At 44.3% G+C, this 20,598-nt stretch overlaps 1 protein-coding gene across 1 annotated transcript in view; it reads right to left on the bottom strand.

Moving 5' to 3' along the window:
• Positions 1 to 2,459: 2,459 nt before the first annotated feature.
• TMEFF2 (transmembrane protein with EGF-like and two follistatin-like domains 2) overlaps positions 2,460 to 20,598 on the bottom strand; it is a gene marked incomplete at its 5' end in the record, with an annotated part of 132,053 nt that continues 113,914 nt past the window's right edge. Inside the window, 4 exons of the mRNA XM_009075215.1 lie at positions 2,460 to 3,087; positions 3,491 to 3,577; positions 8,836 to 8,994; positions 10,475 to 10,598. Coding sequence (XP_009073463.1) covers positions 2,991 to 3,087; positions 3,491 to 3,577; positions 8,836 to 8,994; positions 10,475 to 10,598 — 467 coding nt within the window. The remainder of the gene's footprint in view (positions 3,088 to 3,490; positions 3,578 to 8,835; positions 8,995 to 10,474; positions 10,599 to 20,598) is intronic.

The raw sequence follows: 20,598 nt of genomic DNA, 5'->3' as shown, positions 1-20,598 counted from the left end.
ACAGGTCAGCTAGTGACTACAGGCTGTTGGGATGCTGGTGGTGTGTGTTGCTTCTAAGAAATTGCACCAATTGTGGTATTACTGATCGTGTCAGTGGTTTTGTACATCTGGTGTGGTTTGTAAAGTAAGTGTATGCTTTGAGGTTATTTACAGTTGTCTCAGTGCCATGACAAAAAAGGCTATGAAACAGCCAAAACAGATGAATTACTGCCCCCAGATAAGGACTGAGCCCATCTCCATGGGTATCAAAAGGGACCTTGCTCTTGCTGGTGTAAGTGTGCACGGAGAAGTGGACAAACAGCAACACATTGCAACCCTCCATGTGATTACAGATGGAGGAGCTGTGCTCTGCCTTGGCGTGTGGCACTATCCCCATGGCCGTGGTTTCATCCAGCCAGGTCCTTACATCCCTACCTACCTCCCCACATTTTGTTAAATTAAACTGCACAGAGATTGCCACATCTTGGCTTCTGGCCAGCATATGGATCTAGCAAACAGATGCACTTTCCAGATCCTTCAGAAAAGGAAAAAGCAAACCCAAATCCACATCTCTAATTTCGCTGCTGCATTTGATACAAGTTCTGCAAACATCTTTGGTAGAAATCTCTGTTCCTGTACATACAACCCCAAGACACTGCTATTTTCACACTGTGTGCCCATGCCAGCATATTGAAGGTTACGTTTGAAAGGCCCAAAGAGGTGGGACTTGCCCTCTGTGCATTAAAACCAAAATCCTTTGCCCCTCTCTGCCCTCCTGTTTGCAGCAGGTACTTAAACACTGGCCTTGTTGTGGAGGTGTGAGGCTTTGTGACAGGTACTGCAGCTGGGGATGCAGCTAATGACATCTGGCAAACACAGGCTATTTGGGAATTTATGTGCTGCTGCTTGGTAAAAGCAAGGCACATAATGTTGGGAGTTAGAGACAGTGCACTGGACTCCTATTTTCACTCCTAAGTGCTGCTGTGCTATTTTAGGCCGGGCCAAACCTTGCCTTTTTTAATTAGGTTTATTGCTATAGCTACATAGTGTGCATGTGTGAACATTGTATCTAATGTAAGAGACTGAAATAAACAATCCAGACCTGATAGTCCCAGTGGGGGAACTGACATTTGGAATTGGCTCAAAATCTGCAGTTTTGACGCTTGTTAGACTCCAACACTTCGCTCAGAAAGCACAAAGCATGGGAGGGTGTCTGCGGGGTGGATCTGCGTTTGTCTCCTCCAACCTAATCCTCAACCTGATGCTGAAGTGCTTCTCAGAGGCACTCACTGCCATTGCTGTGTCAGGTGTAGCCAATGGAAGAGGTGCATTATAAGGCCACTTTGGTATGAGTTACCAGACTCTGTAAAGTCTCCCTAGAAGGGATCTTGTGCCACCAAACCTGTACAGTGCAGCGCTGCTGTGCCTGGGCTGTCCTCCATGTCAGACCACCCCTGCTGAGCCTGAGCATGGGATGCAAAATCAGCAAGGACTGGGACAGACAGGAGGATTTTACAGTGGGTTTGAGCATGGAAATATCCCTGTGGTCCAGCAGACCAGGATCATGCCTGTTTGCTGCCTATTCCTGCCCCACACATCGCTCTTCCAACCTGAAACAAAGCTCAGTGATTGGAGAGCTGGGGCAAGGGCTGAGGCATAGGGGGTGGCTGTACAGCTCCCCTCTCCCTTTGCCTTGGCCCAGCCCATGGCTCTGGGGAGCAGATGGACCCTGTGGGGCCAGCAACCCAGAGAGAGCTGCCCCATGCTGTCCTCTGCCCCACTGCCTGTGCAAGCACTGCACTCCCACTCCCATCAATCAGCACAGACCAGGTGCCTGGAAGCATCTCTTGCCAATCACCTTTTATTACCTTCAAAAAGCCAAGAAACCCAGAACAAGACAAAAACTGAGATCGTGTGAACATCATGCAATGGATTCACTTTAAAGCAGGCTGGGGGAGGGTAGGGGAGGAGACCAAAAGCCATGTTAGAGTAGAGGTATCACTGCACCCGTGTCTGAAGGTCAGACTGGGTGGACTGTCACCGACAGGGTTGGTGGTGACTATTGTGAGTGACCAGACTGATGCTGAAGCAGGAAATGGAAACACACTTATGAGACATCATCCCAGGTAACCCCAGATCTGATTCTGACCCAAATGCAATTTCTTGCATGGTGATGACAGTGACAAATACTCCTAACTCTTGTCTTGGGTACATTCTGCCTTGGCAAAGTGTCTTTGGAGAGGAGCAGCACATTGACTGCTGTTACAAGGGCTCTTTAATTCAGTTGTGTTATTTAGTGTGACTAGTGCTCTGGTAGTCAATTAGTGGAGTGGATGTTATCCAGCAGGAGTGACGTTATCCCACTCTGCCCTTCAGTCCCATTCTGCTGTCCTCAAAATTCATAGCACAAACTAGAGCAGAATTACCTGGAAAGAATGTGTTTTGGAGAGTTTCAGCTATCATGGAAATAACTTTGCATCTTGTCCATCATGTGGATGTGACAAAACACATGCCCTTATTTTCCTGAGATATAGCCAACATTTGAGTACATTACATTTAATGGAGTAGGGTCACCCATAAAGGTATTTTCTGAGTGGTTTTCACCTTCTCTTTGAAAAAATAAATTATATCAGCATGTTCACGAGGTACAAATAGGGCTGGCATTTCGGCTGTTATTATGTTATTAACTTTTTTAACCTAATAATTTTCAATCAAGAGTGAGAAGCAATTTTGACTCACTCCAGTGACCAGAGTTGGAGATTCTGCAAAGTGTTCTTGTAGGGTTCACCTTGGCAGACACCTAATTCCCTCCCAAATGGAAACATTACCCCTGATGCTCTCATCGCGTTTACTGAGAATTTCCATTTCCCCTTCGGTTAGGATTTAATTTAGGAGGCAAAGACTTCCTAAGCTCTGGGAGAGTAAAGAGAGATGGTATGGGAGAAGAAGGCTGATGAAATGTAGTTGACTCCGGATTTGAAATATTTTATCCCTCCTCAATGTAGGTTAAATTATTCTTCACCTTTCCCACATCCATAATTGTCGCTGATCTTGGACCAACTCAAAACCCTACTACTGAGTTCAGTAGACTCAAAATTGCCACTAGAACTGGAAAAAGAAAAAAAAAGAGATTTGTTAGTGTCCATATACAATATCCCAAGAGTATACACAGCTATGAGATACAGCAAATTTAAGAAAGGCAATTTTTTTTCTCATCACTGAGTATTTATTATATATAACAAATACATGAAAAAGAAAAAACTATATTGTGAGATATAAATAGTTTATTTACATTACAGAAAAACATCAAGACAATGTATACTATTTCAAATATATCCATACATAATCAAATATAGCTGTAGTACATGTTCTCATTGGTGTAGATTACCACAAATGCAAGGCAACATGTGTAGATCTTGTCTTAATCTTTTGTCTATAATACTGTATTTTGTAGTCCAAGCTCTCTGCAGTTAGTTTTGCCATTGTGGAAACATGCGCTCTTTAAATTAACCTTGTCGATGCTCTTGTTGTGTTGTCTGAACTGTAGTGCCCTGTGTTTTGCTTCTGTCTGTGGATTCTGTTGCTCCTGGGACATTTCCTGGAAAAGAAAGTTGTGAGAATACACAGCTCTTAACAACACATGTGCTTGAGGGGTGTCACAGGCAGCAGGGATGTGAGGACAAAGGAGGCATCCTCCAGCCCTCAGCATGTGTCCTGCTCAATGGGACAGAATGGGCAGGCCAATGGCAACGGCACCACAAAAAGAAGCCACCACAATCCTCAAAAAACAGACTGTGAGCAAAATTATGTCAACGGAAATGTTACGATTCCTAAGCAGTGGCCACTTTGCTGCATCGCGACAGTCCCAACTGCACCACTTTAAACAACAGGTTTCTTTTCGGTGAGGCACAGGTGGAAGATCTAAGATGGTCTCACACTCACCTGCTCTGTGTCCAAGCCTGTGAAGTTTGTTCACAAAGTGACTGTGGGGGCTGCCTTTCTGAGGAACTAAGTGTCCTGTTAGTCTCCATGGAAATGCTCAGCTCATGAACGTTACCTACAGGTGCCTGTACCATGCCACACTCCTCACATGACTGCTTGGCTCAGTGTGGAAAGCAATTGTGCTGGAAAGCCCAAAAGCTGCTATTCCTTTGGACAGCTGCAGAAGCAACCCTGTTTCTGCCTCAGCAAAGGCACATTTCAACCTTTCACCTGCAGCAGCGCCAGCTGTGGGGATACTATGCAGTGTTTCTGCCTAATGGAAAACTAATGGCATGTTTCTGGTTTCTTTCCATGCAAAGGCACCCTCAGGCAGAAAGCACAGACAAGTTTCATCCCAGGTGGAGTTCTAACCAGCTGAAAGCTAAAGAAGGTTATGGAAGAAACTCTGGGCAGCTACACAAGAGAGACTGAAATATCCTCTTGGGGTGGCATGGCAAGAGGCCCCACAATACTCCAGACCATACTGAGACAGAAAAACAATCCCTTTGTATTGGGCTGACTTGTTTTTCTGTTACAGGAGGGCTTCCAGCAGCACCTGACCAAACTCTATGGGTCATGCATGGTGGAGAGCCCACCCTCTCTGTGCAGTGGGAGCTCAAACCACTTGCCCTCAGCTCTGTGTCAAATAACTAAGAGTGACATGCATTTTTACTGACTCCTTAAAATTCAAAAGGCCATTTATTTCCCCCCTGTTGAATGCGAGTGACGCTATAGTTTTGTGACGCCAACTGAAAGGCTAGACAAGAGCATAAGAACTTATGAAGCACTTTAAAATTGCTGGAATACAATTATATAAGTGTCTAGAAAAATATGGGTCAGACTGTCCTGACTTGCCTCACTTTTAAGCCACCAGGACCACCCCCTCATGAGAAGCTGTACGGCTGTGCGCTATATTTTGCCTCGCTCCTTTCTGGGAAGCAGTGAAGTAGGCTGCTATCATTATTACTCTAGGAAAAATCAGCTGTGTCCGGCGCTCTCGGGGGTCACGGCAGAGCTTTCATTACAGAACTAAGGCAGACTTGAGCTGGCTTGTGATTTCACGACAAACTCGTTATTCACTGCAGGTTCCTTAAGAAGGTGATCAAACTTTCGGAGTGAGGCAGGGAGAGCCGTTGTTAGCAAACACAGGGCTGATTCACTGAGCCGCGTGTCATGTGCACGCTGACAGCCTCCCAGCCCCACTGTCCCCGGGCGGCCTCTCCTGCCCACTCAGCCGGAGACGCACAGCGGGACCTCACGGTGCTCCGCAGGAGACACCACCGACACCCTGACAGGCAGCACTGCTAACTCCTGCTGCCGCAGCCACGTGGTAAGGCTGAGCCACCAGGGCTCCTCCTGAGCCCAGAGGAGCAGGATTTACACAGCAGGCTCAGCCTGACTTTGTCCCAGTCCTCAACCATGGGAAGCAGCGGTGGAGAACCAACTGGGAAGCCACAGTGGGCACAACGAGACTGGTTTTGTGAGAAACATGGAGGAACCAGGTGGCTGGGGGGATCACAGAATCAGTTAGGTTGGAAGGGACCAGAGTGGGTCAATCTGATTCAACCTCCCTCTTCAAGCAGGGCCATCCTAGAGTACAGGATTGCATTCAGATGGTTCTAGATTAGCATCATAGAATCATCAAGGTTGGAGGAGACCTTTAAGATCATCAAGTCCAACCATTATGTGCCACTCTGCTATAACCCCTAAACCATATCCTCTACTTCCAAGGATGGTGACTCCTCCCTGGGCAATCTATTCCAGTGCCTGAGCACCCTAACAGGGAAAACATTTTTCCTAACATCTAGTCTGACTCTCCCCTGTCTCAGCTTATGACCGTTCCCTCTAGTCCTCTCACTGCAGGCATGGCAGGAGAGACTATCAATATCTCCAGTGAGGGAGAATCCACAACATCTCAGGGCAATCAGGATAGTCAGCAATCCCAGAGGATGCAGCCATGCATTCACAGACAATGGTGGATGCTGCTCCAGCTGTAAGCAAGGGGATGAGCATCTCACAGGCACTTTCTGAAAACTAACACTGACAGTATCTATACAGTCACCTTAGTTCAAGGTCAAGAGAAATCCATTCAAATGTAGAGATGACTCCAATTAGGATGAAAAAGCATCTTTTAACCAAAAATGCCCATTTTTTAATTGTATAATGCAGTGCATTGCCAATCAATGGGAGCTTGGGAAGGCCCCATGGCCAAGCACCCTTGGACTGCTTAAATTCAATGCTATTGCATTTACAGGTAGGTTGTGTCTGATGTGCAGCTGGGTTTCCTAAGAGTGGTGTTGGCACTTAACCAGCTTTTGAGACTTAATCATCTGCTAAAACTGAGCGACAGGTTTTCCTTGGTCCTTAACTCTTTAATCAAAACTCCTTTGTAGTACTCTGTGTAGGGGGTGCATTCATTTATGAACACAGCAGTTACAGCAATGTAAACCAGGTACTGGAGCACAGGCTGCCTGCCCTTCCTCCACTGAAACTTGCTCACAAGCTTGAGTTACTCGCAATGTGATTCATAGCAGGTAAAACACGTTATGCATTAATTTTTAATCAAGTTATTTCTTCACATAAATAAGCTGCTGTGACTAAACATTAGGGAAGCACTAAAAATGCAAAGCTGTAAAGAAAACTGCTGAGAATCATTATGACACTAGGCCATACCTATATTATTTACCATCCTCCTTCACTTTTATCATTGCTTCTTTTTTTGCCTTCTAAGCTAAATTCCTTGGGCAGGAGGACTGTGCCTCACTGTTTCACCTCTTGGATTCTGGTTCCCTACTCCTTCAACCCAGATACTTATTCCCACTGCTGGCACTAGTGATCAGCAGCCAAGCAGCCAACCTCATCCAGGAACTGGGTCATTTAAAAACAAATCATTAGTTCTGTTGGTTGTGTTTTCAGCTGAGTCCATTCCCTGAGCAGGTTTGTTGTGTGGCTACAGAAATGCTAATGGTGGCACCAGAGCACTGGAAAACCAAGTGCCCAGGGGGCAGGGGAAGGGGCAAGGGCAGACTGCCCCTGTCAGCAGCACAGCTCATTTATTTCAGATTAAAGTGTCCATGCAACAAAGGCCCTAAAAGTGCCTGGGACTTGCTCAGAGCCTTCCAGCAATGGAGGACTCCCTGTAGATTTGCACCACAGTACATGTATGATTTTAAGAGCAACAACAGCAAGGAGAGCTGGAAGTTTACAGTGGTAGTTTTGTGCAGCTCAAATGCACACAGTGCATCAATCTTATTTGATAAATGAATTAGGTGAAGCTGCACTGAAATGAGTGGCAAAGAATTTGGCTGCAGCAGCCTCTGAGTGAAATTTCCCTTCTTTCTCCCAGGAACCTCGCAGGGTGGGTTCAGCACTTTCAAGAATTTAGGGTGTGGAGTCCAAACCAGTACAATCACGTTCTCCAAAGCAGATAACTTCAAGAACTCAATTACTTATGCATATGCTGCCACAAGGCTCTCTTGTCATGTGGATTTCTCCTAGGCCACTTAAGAGCACACTTCTGCAAATGTATCTCGAATCATTATGCTGGGGTGGAGGATGCTCTGCAGTAATTACATGCATTACAGAAAAGAGTCAAAAGATCATAAATTCACTTGGTTATGAAGTGTGTGGGAAAAGGTTCTGTCTCTGTATGGAAACAGTGTGATGGGTAATTTGCATTACAGTACCAGATCACTCAGAGCTCACGGTCTTCATTCTTCAATATAACATACTCTGCATCAAGGTGAAAACACTAGAGTCACTTGACAAAACCATACACTGCATTTGTTCATTATCGGTTATTACACCACCTTCTTTCTCTTACTACACACTCTATTTTTGGTGGTTTGAACTACTTCTGTGAATACCACTGTAATCTATGGCCTCATTCAGCAGTTGCCATTCAGTTCATGGACTCAGCTTGGCCAAAAAAGGTTTTGTTTTATGCCTTTAGGCCAGAGAAGGATTTATGAATTTTTTTTTGTCTTTTCCAGGAACAAATGCTCCACTTGTCTTCCAGCCAGGCAGTGCAATAAAGGAACTGAAATGTATTAGAGATTTTATTTTCTACAGAGGTATGATACCTGGGGTTTTTTGGGGGTTTTTTTTGCATTTTACAAAGTAAATGGTTTTTAAAAGAGTGATTTATCAGTGTTGCTAGCTGAATGAATTTAACCTCATGGTTTCTGTAGACAGCTGATGTTCAGCGCTTAGCCCAAGCCCTCCCAGAGACAGCAACACAGTTCAGTGGCAAAGCAGGGCAGCACATGTGGGAGGGGAAAGATTGCATTTACCCCTCTCATTCTAAACTACCCTGGGGCTCTTGTTTCCATTTACACAATCCTTTCTTCCTCACTAAAAAACCCAAGTACATCATGGTGTGCCACCATCTAGTGAAGACCTGAAGCATGTGTGGTGCCTTTGAACATGCACACAAGCCTAATGAAATCATTTAATCAACGGGGTTGCAAACAGGCTTAAAAGTTTGTATGCTTTGCCTGATTAGGACTAAGGGAATGGGGCCCTTAAGGAAACCAGATGGAGATATGATTAGTTTTATTAGGTGTTGATCCAGCTGCCGTATTTATATTCTCCTTATTTATATGAACAGTATTTGTCCAAGCATCTGAATACAAAACAGGAAACTTCACTTGCTGTAGGCACTGTTGCTACCTAAGTTTGATTAAGATGGAAGTAAAAATTCAGTTATAATAATGAAGCAGCAGTGGCTGGACCAGATGATATCTTCTGTTTGTTGGTGAATTAAACAGCATTTGTTATCAGTAGTGTCACTGCAGAAATCTGTATAATCAGTGCACATAGGAGGAAAAACAAAAGTCTTTTCTTTTTCTATTGCAAAGTACCAGAGATACTGACCTTGTAATACAGAGGACTACAACACAGATGATAGCAATCTGGATGGTTCCAATCACAGCTGCTATTAAGACATACTGAAACCTTACTGGACCCGGAACCACATATAAAACGCTGTAGTCCTTTTTTTCACAGTGTTGTCCAGTATAGCCAGCATCACATCTGAAACAAAAAACATTTTCCCCCATTATATCTGTTGCTTTCAAAGAATGCTGGGAAAATTATATCTGGAAAATAACCCTAGTGGCCTAAGCATAAGCTTATGTGTTTTTTTGCAGGATGGACACTCCCCAGAGAGTACCAGTGCCTGCTTGACCTCTCAGAGGGAGGATTTCAGGTCCTCAGTGTCACCAAGGTCTGTGAGAGTGAACAACACTGCAAGAGCGCCAGGAGGTGCCCATGGGATCAAGATGTAACTGGCATCAAGTGGAACTACTTGCACATTATGATGAGAGCCCATTTAGTTCCTTGCACAACATATTTTAGATTTCTCCCTTTCTTTGGGGAGGTGGGGGAGGGTGAAAAGCCATCTAGTTGTGGCTCCTTATGCAGATTACCCCTAAGGACGTGATAAGCAATCATCCAAGCTCCATATGAAATGTGATTAGATGTTCCTGCAAGTGGATACATCATTTACATTTTGTCTGGTTGCTATAAAAAACCCTCTGTTGATGCTGCAACCATCCTCCCCGATACTGCCTGCTGTGCCACTCACCAGTTCCCATCCTGCAGCCTGATATCTCCCCTCTGCTCTGTGAGTCTGGGGGCAAACAGTGTTTTACCCATTTGAGCTCTTGCCCTGCTTCCCTTAAATAGCCCAAGCAAGACATTAAAATCCAGGTCAATGGCAGCAGAAACCATAAGGGACCAAGCCAGATGGCTTGGCATCCTCTCAGATGTGCTAGTGGGGCACTAACCCTGATGAGTTAAGCCTTGAGCTTCCAGCCCGTTCCTCTCCCGCATTCCCACGCAGCCAGCAGTTTGAGGAAAGGACATTTTCCAGCTGAATGGAGCACCTAAAATGTAGCAGCTGCAAAGACCAAAACATGCCCTGGCTGTTTGTGGGAGCTGAGAGAAGAAGAAGAGGGAAGCTGGCTTGAGGATCTGCCCTGGGGCACAAATGTGGTCTGTATCTCTGCTCTCCCAGTCCAATGGTACTTCATGTGTAAATTGTCCTTTTCCTGCCACCAGGCTGCTGATTGGACTTCAAAAGTAATACCTGCACCTCTGCAGGGAGGCATTCCCTGCAGAAGCACATGCTTTCACTATACTCCTCCCTGCCCTAACCTCCTCCACAATCACCTCCTGCACAAAGGAGCCACCTTCACCCCATCATATCCCTGGTGGCACTCCTTCAGATTGAGGAGGCTACCTAGTGGTGGTATAAATGCTTTGCAAAGGGGTTTTGAAAATATATCTAAATATAACTGAAGGTTACTGGATGGTTTTACAATCAACTAACATTGTGCATACTCAATACACTTTTGCCACATAAGGATTTTGTTGAATAATTTAAGTCTAATGGTTTTTATAGCACAAAGGGCCACAGTTGCCATTATTTTCCATAGTTGATCTAGATTAAGTGTTTCTGTAAGTCAGTATTTCCATGTGTGTAGCCTTCTCTCCTTGGTAGAAGTGTTACCTGCAAGACGGTTCCAGCATGTTCGTGGAGTGCTCACACTTGCCATGCATGCAGAAGCCATTGTAATGCTCTGGACAAGGGATGTAGATCCCTCTTGCACTTTCTTCCAGTTTATTTGCATTCTCTGTGAACAAAGGTGAAGGGAACATTAACCTAACAGTGTAGGGTAAGGTGAAATGATGGGAAGAATTCAACACGCAAAATAAAGGAAAAGCAGGATGTGAAAGGTGTTGTTCATGGGAAGCAAGAGCAAAGGTTTGCACCTTTAAACAGGCTGGATGATGCAAAGCTTTGCAAGGGTTTCTGTTGTTCCTTTCTAATTCCGGTCGAGTTACAGCAAATGAGACACCAGAAGAAATAATATGACTATTCAAAAGCTGTTGACAGAATAGCACATGAAGAATACCTGATCATTTCTGTTATCCTTTATGGACAGTCTCCTCACACCCGGGCGAGGTTAGGAGAGGGACTCTGGACATTTGCAGGTAATACCCCTTTACAATGTCTTTGGTCATTCAATACAACATACAGAGAAAGATAATTTCATGGCTGAAGTAGAGCAGGTGTCACAGTTGAAGTTTATCATCAGTGCTGCATGCCTGTGCCCTAGAGCCCTCTGGCCTCCCCCATATCCCACGGTATCTGCTATCTTTAAACTAGCTTGAATTTCTGTGCCTAGTTCTGCAGTGGTTCAATAGTCACTGAGACTGCAAGACTGGGAAAATCCCTCCATGTAGCCAGGAAAACACAAGCTTCATTTAGTTTTGAAACAGATACGTGCTCAACATAGGCTTCAGAGGCTGATACACAGAGGGTTACTTGTCATAAACTCACGTGCATTTTGTAATTTAATTGATCTGGATTATAGCATTTAATTAATATGGCTAATTTTGGCAAATTCTTCCATTTAACCAACACTTATGATATCTTAAATGGTAAAAATCCTTTTTCTGTGATAGTATCATGTAGCCATGATTAATTAAAACCAGAAGAAATAAATCTCATGATGGATGTCTGAGGAAATGTAGTTTGCACACAAATAAGTTGAAGCATTTGTATCTTCCAAAGGAAGTCCCTGAGTGTTAGGAAACAATTGCAATTTGTGTTGTGCCTGCGAGCCAGCCGTGCTGGCAGCAGCATGCTTAGGTATTATCCCACCTCTGGGAACAGTGTGTGTGGCAGATCCAAGATTCAGATTTTCATAATGAATTTCTTTTCTGTTGCTGCTGTCCAAGGAAACTTGTAAGAGTCTCTAACCACTCACACTAATAAAGTTGGTTATATTGTCCTATGTGAAAACAGCCAAGGAGCAGCTCCCAGCAAACGAGAATGACGGGGCAACCTCCACATCCCTGTAGGCAGCATTAGCTGCTCTTTCATTGTTAGGATTTTCAGGACCTCTGCACCACAGTCCATTATTGCATCTTTTCAGATGCACGTATGTTGAACACAAACCCATCTGCCTATTCTGGTTCCCTAGTTACATTGGGATACCTGGTCATGGCTGCTGTGCAGGCTATTAATGCCCACACAGTGCAGAATAAAGCATCACAGGGCAGTGAGGATTCCTGGGCTTGGGGCTCACAGCTGCCTCTGGGATGGCACAGATGGAACAGGAGGCATGTTATAGGCATGGTATAACCTCTCTCACAGAATCATAGAATCAACAAGGTTGGAGGAGACCTCTAAGATCACTGAGTCTAACCATTAACCTGCCACTGCTGTAACCCCTAAACCATATCCTCCAGTGTCAGATCCAGATGCCTCTTAAACGCTTCCAGGGATGATGTCTCCACCACCTCCTCAGGCAACCTCTTCCAGTGCCTGACCACCCTAATAACAGGGAAAACATTTTTCCAAACATCTACTCTGAATCTCCCCTGTCTCAGCTCCCTCAAGTCCTCTTACTGCAGGCATGGCAGGAGATACCATCCCCTACCTCTCTACCACCCTTTCATATGATCACATATGATGTGCTCAGGACTTGTGGAACTCCATACCCATGTAGTGATCACCTATGCACCATGTTGATGGTTTCTGGGTGTGCTGGACTTCTGCTATGGCCCACATTCAAATATATTTCTGTCCAGGAAACTGCAGCAAGAGATTTGAGACCTTTATTAATATGTTCTTTTTACTATTGTGAAAAATACAATGCCATTTCCTTCAAATCTTCCATTCTCAAGAGGAAGTTTGCTTTCTTTCTGAAGAACAGGAGACTTCCCTGTGCATGCACACGTGTGTGTGTCTCTACGATCACAGAATCATAGAATCAACCGGATTGGAAGAGACCTCAAAGGTCATAGAGTCCAACTCTACCGTGGTTACTAGACAATGGCACTAAGTGCCACATCCAGTCTCATCTTGAAAACCCTCAAGGACAGTGAATCCACCACCTCCCTGGGCAGCACATTCCAATTTCTGATCACTCTCTCCGTAAAATAATCTCTTCCTAATATCCAACCTAAACCTCCCCTGGCACTTCTCAGGTACTCAGGTACTGAGGTATCTCTGCAATCTCTGTGCACCACCACCACCCAGTGCAAGAATCTCTCCTCTCTCAAATGAGCCAGAAGTGTTGCTAAAATTGTAGGAAACTACTTGGTTCAATTTGGGACCAGGACCTCTCTGGACTTGCAGATGCTCTCACTGTGTGTAGGCTGAAGGGCTGGTAAAATGAGGAATGAACTTTCCTCTTCAAGCAATCATGTGGGTAGAAACTGTGTTTTCTTAAAACAGGTCTCTAGTACACTTTACAGTAAATCTAGGATCCTGCAGAACTTGTAATTACACCTCTAAGCATAATGTTGTGATGGAAAACGCTTTACTGAATCAAAAATGAGAGGCCCTAAGCTTTGCCAGCATTCATAGTATAAACACTTCATAGGATAAACACTTCATACGGGAACACTTGTCATCTGGCTGGGAAGAGACCACGGAACTTAAGACACAAATTAACTGCAGTCCCTCATTTTGACTGATGACTCCTCTGAAAGAGTCAGGGATTTAACAGAAAGGCAAAGGGGGAGAAAATGCATATTTAGCTTGATATGCTATTTCAGTTCAAAATACAGACCACAATAAAAGCATCATTTTATTCAGACTAAGAAGTTCCCCTTTTGCAGCACATTTTGAACACACACACACACACACACACACACACACACACACACACACACACACACACTCTCTCAATATTTCCCTGCCTCAAACCAGCCTATTTTTCTCATTTAAAACCCCATCTTTTCAGATTCAAAATAGAGACCCAAACACCAAGACATGCTTTAAAGTCCCTTCATGTTAAAACTGACTGTTCTGATTTCTGAAGATCGATGAGACACTGACTTTCAGGAATGGACTATAGGGTTTACATGACTATGAAACAAGAACTATAAATAATTTCTAAAAAGAGAGTCTATAAATTAAAAAACATGTTTCAGTTACTAATCAAATCATAACTGTACAAATCTTAAAAAGTTAAATGAAATAAATTAAGACTTCTGCCCTTATTATAGAACCATAGAATGGTTTGGGTTGGAAGGGACCTTAAAGATCATCTAGCTCCAACCCTCCTCCCACAGGCAGGGACACCTTCCACTAGATCAGGTTGCTCAGAGCCCCATCCAACTTGGCCTGGAACACTTCCAGGAATGGGGCAGCCAGTTGTGCCCGTGCCTCACCACCCTCACAGGAAAGAACTTCCTTCTAATATCTAATCTAAGCCTGCCCTTATTCATCTTAAGACCATTCCCCCTTGTGCTGTCACTACATACCCTTGTGAAAAGTACCTCTCCACCCTTCTTGTAAGTCCTCTTCAGGTACTGGAAGGCCTCAATTAGCTCACCCTGAAACCTTTTCTTTTCCAGGCCGAATAACCCCAACTCTCTCAGCCTGTCTTCATATGGGAGGTGCTCCAGCCCAATGATCAACATAGTGTCTCTCCCCTGGTCTCTTTCTAACAGGTCCATGTCATTCCTGTGCTGGGGACCCCAGAGCTGGATGCAGCACTCCAGATGGGATTTCACTAGAGCAGAAGGTCAGAATCCCCTCCCTTGCCCTGCTGCCCACACTGCTTTGTATGCAGTCTAGGACACAGTTGGCTTTCGGGGCTGTGAGAGCACATGGATGGCTCATGTCCAGCCTCTTATCCACCAGCACCCACAAGCCTTTCTTCCCAGGGCTAGTCTTGATTCGTTCTCTGCCCAGCCTGTACTTGTTCTGGAGGCAATTTACACTAATCAGATTATAATACCACTAAACTAAGGAGCCTCTCTACCACACCAACCTTATACCTCCAGAAAACAAACCTTAAATCCAGTTACCCCCTTTTTTTTCCCCCAAGCACAACAAATCAGTATACATAAAGCAATGACAGGCTAAATTCAAAGTTACTCAAGTTTCAGTAATGTTAAATTCAGTAGCTCCTATTCAAACATGTGACTTGCTTCATTGTTATTGGCAACAGTGCAGGCAAGTTTTATTTGCACCAAAAGGACAGATTTGTACCTTTTTGTGATGGATAGGATTTGAGGCAGATGTTAGCTGTAAAGACTAAAGATAAAAATCGGACTGATTGGGTCAGTCCTTCCTGTCTCTGGACAAAAGAAATTCCAACCATGTTTCTCAAAATGGTTCTCTTTATTATGCCCGAAAGAAATACACCCTCACCCTCCAGTCAATTGCATGCAGAGATCTTTTTCTTGAAGCACTTTCCTGGTAGAAAATGCCACTTTATGCAGCCAACATCTTTCGCATTTCTGCAACATTTTTTGCATCTTTAGCCTAACATGACATTTCATATTGTTCCCATCTTTTGTTAGTGCCAGAACATGACATGATAGCCTATCATATAAGACACACTAGTCAAAACAGATTATTTTTAAATGCATTGAGGCCACACACTACTTTGTGTAGCCTGAAACAGCTTATCATCTTGCTTATTATTACTGGAAGCATCTCACAGTTGAGCACTTTGATTATTCTGTGATTCCAAGTTGGAAGTGACCTTTAAGATCATCAAGTCCAACCATTAACCTGAATTAACTCCCTTATCCTGGCCATGGAGCAGAGGAGCAGCTCTACAAGGGATTGTGTGTCCTGTGGAGCACAGAGTGGTGAGGGAGCAGGTATGAGCTGCTGGAAGAGGAGGCATGATGTGGGCTACACCTGTTCAGGTGCAGTGTGGAGCAGAGAGGAGTGCAGCCTGGGGTTGAACAATGTGTGAATGTGGTTTGAAGCCAGCAGGAAGGAGGACACTGGGGGCTCATCCTGCCCTTTCTGCACACTGGGGAACTTGCAACCTCCCTCTGCAAGAGGGCAGGAGCTGCAGAGTAAGGGAAAACCAGGCCTAAAAGCACCCATCAGGTCATCATCTGTGTGTATGCAGGTGAGCTGTGCCTGGCCAGTGTCTGCAGGGTGATACCAGCTGTGTAACCCATGTGCTGAGCTGCCTAGGTGAGTAGGGCAGGGACCTAAAGACTCCTAAACTGCAGACTCAGTGGTTTGTGTGGTGGGTCTGAAGGATGAGAAAACACCCGATTTTGTGTTTTGGACTTTTTTAAAAATTTTTAACACGAATGCATGAGGACCACAGAATCATAGAATGGCTTGAGTGGAAAGGGACCTTAAAGCTCATCTCATTCTGACTCCTGCCACAGGCAGCTACCCCCCCCACCACTTGCTCTCCAACCTTTCTGTGGATGGCAGGAAGATGCCAAGATGATGAGCTATTTCACTGGGGTAAATTGGATCCTAAAGTTATCCACTGTCACTGACCACCCACTCAGTGATTTGGCTCTTCCTGATAATCTTCTGAAATGTTAAATAAATTGTTTAAAACTATCTTGTCTAAATTCCTTAACATCTATGGCTGTTCCTGTCTTCCATTAAGAAGAAGTGGAAGAATTATTTCAAATATATTTTGTGCTATTCTAATTTTAGTTTCTGGTTTAGCTGTATGACTTTCCTTCAGTCTTTGGAAACTGAATGTGCACCATTAGGCTTCTCAGGTAAATATTTCAGTGAAAGCTGCCTGGCTGCAGGATGTGACTCTGCAAGTGATGAAAACAAGGCAGCCAAACTCTTCTCTGGGTAACCCTCACTGGTCCCCAGCTCCCATCTGAGCTCGTGTGGAGCTGCTGTTACACAACTGAACATGTGGAGTAGTGCCATTGACAAACTAATAAATCCATTAGTGCCCTTGATGAGGATTATATGAAGTACTGCCTGGAGTGCCCAGAAAATTCTTTCCAGACCTAAGTTCTTGCAATCCACTTTGGAGAAATTAAAATAAAAATCCAGGCAAAAATAGGATTCTTATATTCAAAAATTGACTGCCAGGCACTTAACAATTAGTTCTGCAGGGCTGATAATTCTGTCATTCTTCATGTTTCAATCAGTGAGACTTTCTAGGTGATTTCAAGCAAGCAAATTCTCATGTTAGCAGTTTTGCTGATGTAAAGCAAGTAATGTTGGAGCTTTGGAAATTATAACTATTAGGTTATGTCCATATGAGGAAATACTGGCTCACATACAATGTTAATACTTTATGTATAGCCATCACCGGACGAAGGGAAGTCCAGAAAATACATATGTACATATATATTTCATCAAATAAGGGATGAGACAGTGAATGATGTGCAGCAGAAGCTATTTTGACACCTATCTCATTGGAAAAAGTGGTTAAGGAGAACTGACATACATAATAATTTAATCTTTTAATACCACTGAGGTCAGTTAAATTTGCAGACGAAAGCTCTCGCTGATATTGAAGTAGTGACTCCTTACACATCACATTATCAGAGGACTTATGAAGGGGGAAAGGAATTCTTGGGTCAAATGTATGTCTTTAACCTTCTCAACCCCTTTTGGAAGCATATCCCCCCCACTCCTTTTACCTCCCTGTCAGCTCTCCCAAAGATATGCTGCAGAGCATAGCACTGGGAACTTAGCAAAGCTCTTCTGCTCTGCATGATAGAGATTTGGCATGCAATCCTTCTTTGAAATCAAAATAAAGGCCCAGAGAGTACCAACCCGTGGAGCAAAGGTAGGGGATGTCCTGAGTTTTGTGGAAGAACTTCAGTGAATGATTATGGGTTGCGATCTGAATCCCGTGGATGAGCCTAGGGACAGTTTATTTTACTCATCTGCAGTCTTCAAAGAGTCAGCAACTGCTGTTCTTTTGGGGTAAAACGGAGCTTCCTCAGCTCAGGAATGTCTGCAGGAAAGGTTCAAAGGTTCCTCTGGAAAGTCAGGAGGAATCGGAGGGTAATGGTGCTGCTCCCTCTGAAAGTGCAGAATTGCCTTAGCAGGTTTGCTGGTACTTTCCCTTCTCTAAGAGCATCCAACAGAATTGAGGTCCCAGAGCAACTCAGGAGGATGAAGTCTTTAAGCAGGCTTCCTATTTACTTGTAATGAAGAACAGCCATGATAAATCCCAGCTCAGACCTAGCTCCGATGAGAGAAAAGAGATTTCTCCTGAGTCTCTGCTCAACAGCTCCAGGCACCGTGTCCTTGACAAAGCTGCCAACAGCCACACCACACCACTGACAGCTGCCCAGGGCTGGCCTATTAATTATCTTGCCCCAGTATGTTCCCCTCCTTTAAAACCTTGCTTTTACAAATATAGAGTGCCTCTTTACAATGGAGAAAATGTGTGCAAGCAACTTGCCTCAAAATCACTGTTTGGGTGGGTGTTGAGTGAGAATTCCGAAGGAAGTGCTTGTTGCCGCTCAAGAGGGAGCTCACCAGCCCACTCTCCCTGAGAGCAAGTGGAAAGTGAGACACCAAATGTCAGCTGAAAACGTCTGGCACCACTATGCTGCAGCCCAAGCCTAAATTCATCTTGCAGCTACTCCAAGTACAAACTTGAAGCTAGTCTTTCTACATAAAATGCACGAAAATACCATTCCCATATTAACTGCTTCAGCAAGAGGAAAAAAAAAAGAAGTAGGACTTGGTGAATTAAATTACATTCACTCCGTTTCTCAGGCACAAAATAGTCTTGCTGAACACAGTAATTTATTAATTTTAAATGTCCCTATGCAAATGAGTTCCCTGGAATAAGATAACATCCACTTTCCTTTTTAAAAATAATCTAGGGCTTTTTATGTTTGAGATGATGGCAAGATGTCCTAGTGCACTTGGAAAAAAAATACTGTGCTCTGTCTTTGCAGCAATGTATTGTAATTATTCAGCCTGCTGCCATAATTAATAATAGAAACCAATGAATTAAGACACTAATAATCCCCAGATGTTCAAATGGAGAACAAAATACTTTCAGCTTGTCAGCATGTATTTGTGGGCTATGCTATATATGTTTAAGCTATCGCTGAACTTTTGAAATCAAGAAGCACTTTTGCTTACAACATCTGTGAATGTGTCTTCCTTCTCTGAGCAGACTGATTGAAATCAATCAACTTGTTAATCATTCTTGCACAGAACAAGACCATTTGTCTACCCAAAACTGAACAGAACCCTTTTTGGTTTTTTTTTTTTTTTTTACTCTTTCTACAGTGTCTTTTGTCCACTTGTATTCACAGATGCCTTACCCTAAAGATTCTACAGGTCTCTAGCAGCTGAGGCCCCTGCACACTCACGTAGGTGCTACCAAGTAGCTGCTGTAATACAAGGTGCAATACAAACCCAAAATAGCACAGGGATACAAGTACATGCTAGCAACCATTGCTCACATGTCTGAACAGGAACAGCCAGCAATATTAGCTAAGCTGAAGGAGAGAAAAATGCCACATGGGCTAACATGTTGCTCCAAACCAGCATTTTCTCAGTGTTCAGGTGCTCACAGTAGACTCGGCTCCTCCCTGGGGCGACCATTCATTCAGGGAGGTAAGGCAGGCTGTTGCCTCACCTCATCTGACCTCCTCTGCTTCCCTGTCACTGCATTTCATCCACTTAGCCCAACCAAGGCCGCTGGTAAAAGCAGCAGTCACTGCTGTTTGATGCTGCACTCGACACTTGATTCGAGGACATAAAGAGAAGGATGACGCACTGACCTCTTTCTTCAGCAGCTTCATGGAGCAGCTCACCACCATGTGTGAACAGTACCTGCCTGCTTCCCAGTCCAGCAGCCTCGAAAGGTCTTCAGATCCCCATGTTACCTCTGTGTTAGCTGTTCCCAAGTTGTGTCTCAATAATTTTGTGGATGAAGTAGACAGACAGAGCTCTCTAAGAGGGGGGCAGTCTAAAGGCTGCAATCATTGCTATGGATTGGGATTTAATGATGTGGGTCTCTGTGGTGGATTTATCACAGCCCTGGCTAAAGGGGCCCTTAGAGTTTGCGCTTCCTTCTTTTGTGTCAGGACTGAATAAGTCTGTGTTAACCCCATTCTTAGAACAGATTAAATCCCTCTTTGTGCTAACTCAGTTAGTCTTTGCTTTTGGCATGCTGCTGACATTCCCTTCACTCAGATTCCCCTGTCTAAGAGAGATGCCACTGGCCTCGTGGGACCAGCGTCCTTCCCCTTCAGAAACCAGCCATGTAAAGAAATAAAGTCATAGTTTATCTCCTTGTGTATGATCTCCGTAGGCAGCTCATGACAGAGCCCTTAGAGGACGAGTTAACCTTATTATTATTGTAATTCTGTGTTGAAAAAGAGTTGGTGTCAGTTTAGAGATTTGTGAGGTTCCCTCCAATTAGGCTGTGTGCCTGAAGGCAGAGGGGCTTGGATCTACACGCTGGATCCATCACACGTGGCACTGCACGAGCAGAGGGGATGTCACCCCTCTGTGATAAATTCCTCCCAAAGGCTTGTTTTCCCTCCCTATCCATCCCTCCTCCAGCTACTCATTAGTGCCAGTGCTGGAGGGGGTCAAAAATGGACAGGGGCAACCAGACCAGAGCCCCTCTCTATGTTTTCCCCTCTGAAAAAGTATGCCTGAGAGTTGCAATTTACTGTTTAATACCAGATTAAACAGAGATGGAAATACCATTCCAGTATGTGGATGTTAGCAGCAGCAGATGTTTCTTTGTATGACCAAATTGTGTCTCCTTCAGAGAAAGCAGGCATGGATCTATGGAGGAGGCAGAGGGTGGCTAGGAGTGATGCTGCCAGAGGGATCTCTCTTCCTTCAGCGCTATCTTTCGGGGCACAGGGGCCAGACCACCA

This window comes from Acanthisitta chloris, unplaced genomic scaffold (genome assembly GCF_000695815.1).
Source record: "Acanthisitta chloris isolate BGI_N310 unplaced genomic scaffold, ASM69581v1 scaffold2985, whole genome shotgun sequence".
NCBI classification, from domain to species: Eukaryota; Metazoa; Chordata; class Aves; order Passeriformes; family Acanthisittidae; genus Acanthisitta; species Acanthisitta chloris.
This window is presented reverse-complemented; position numbering and strand designations above follow the sequence as displayed.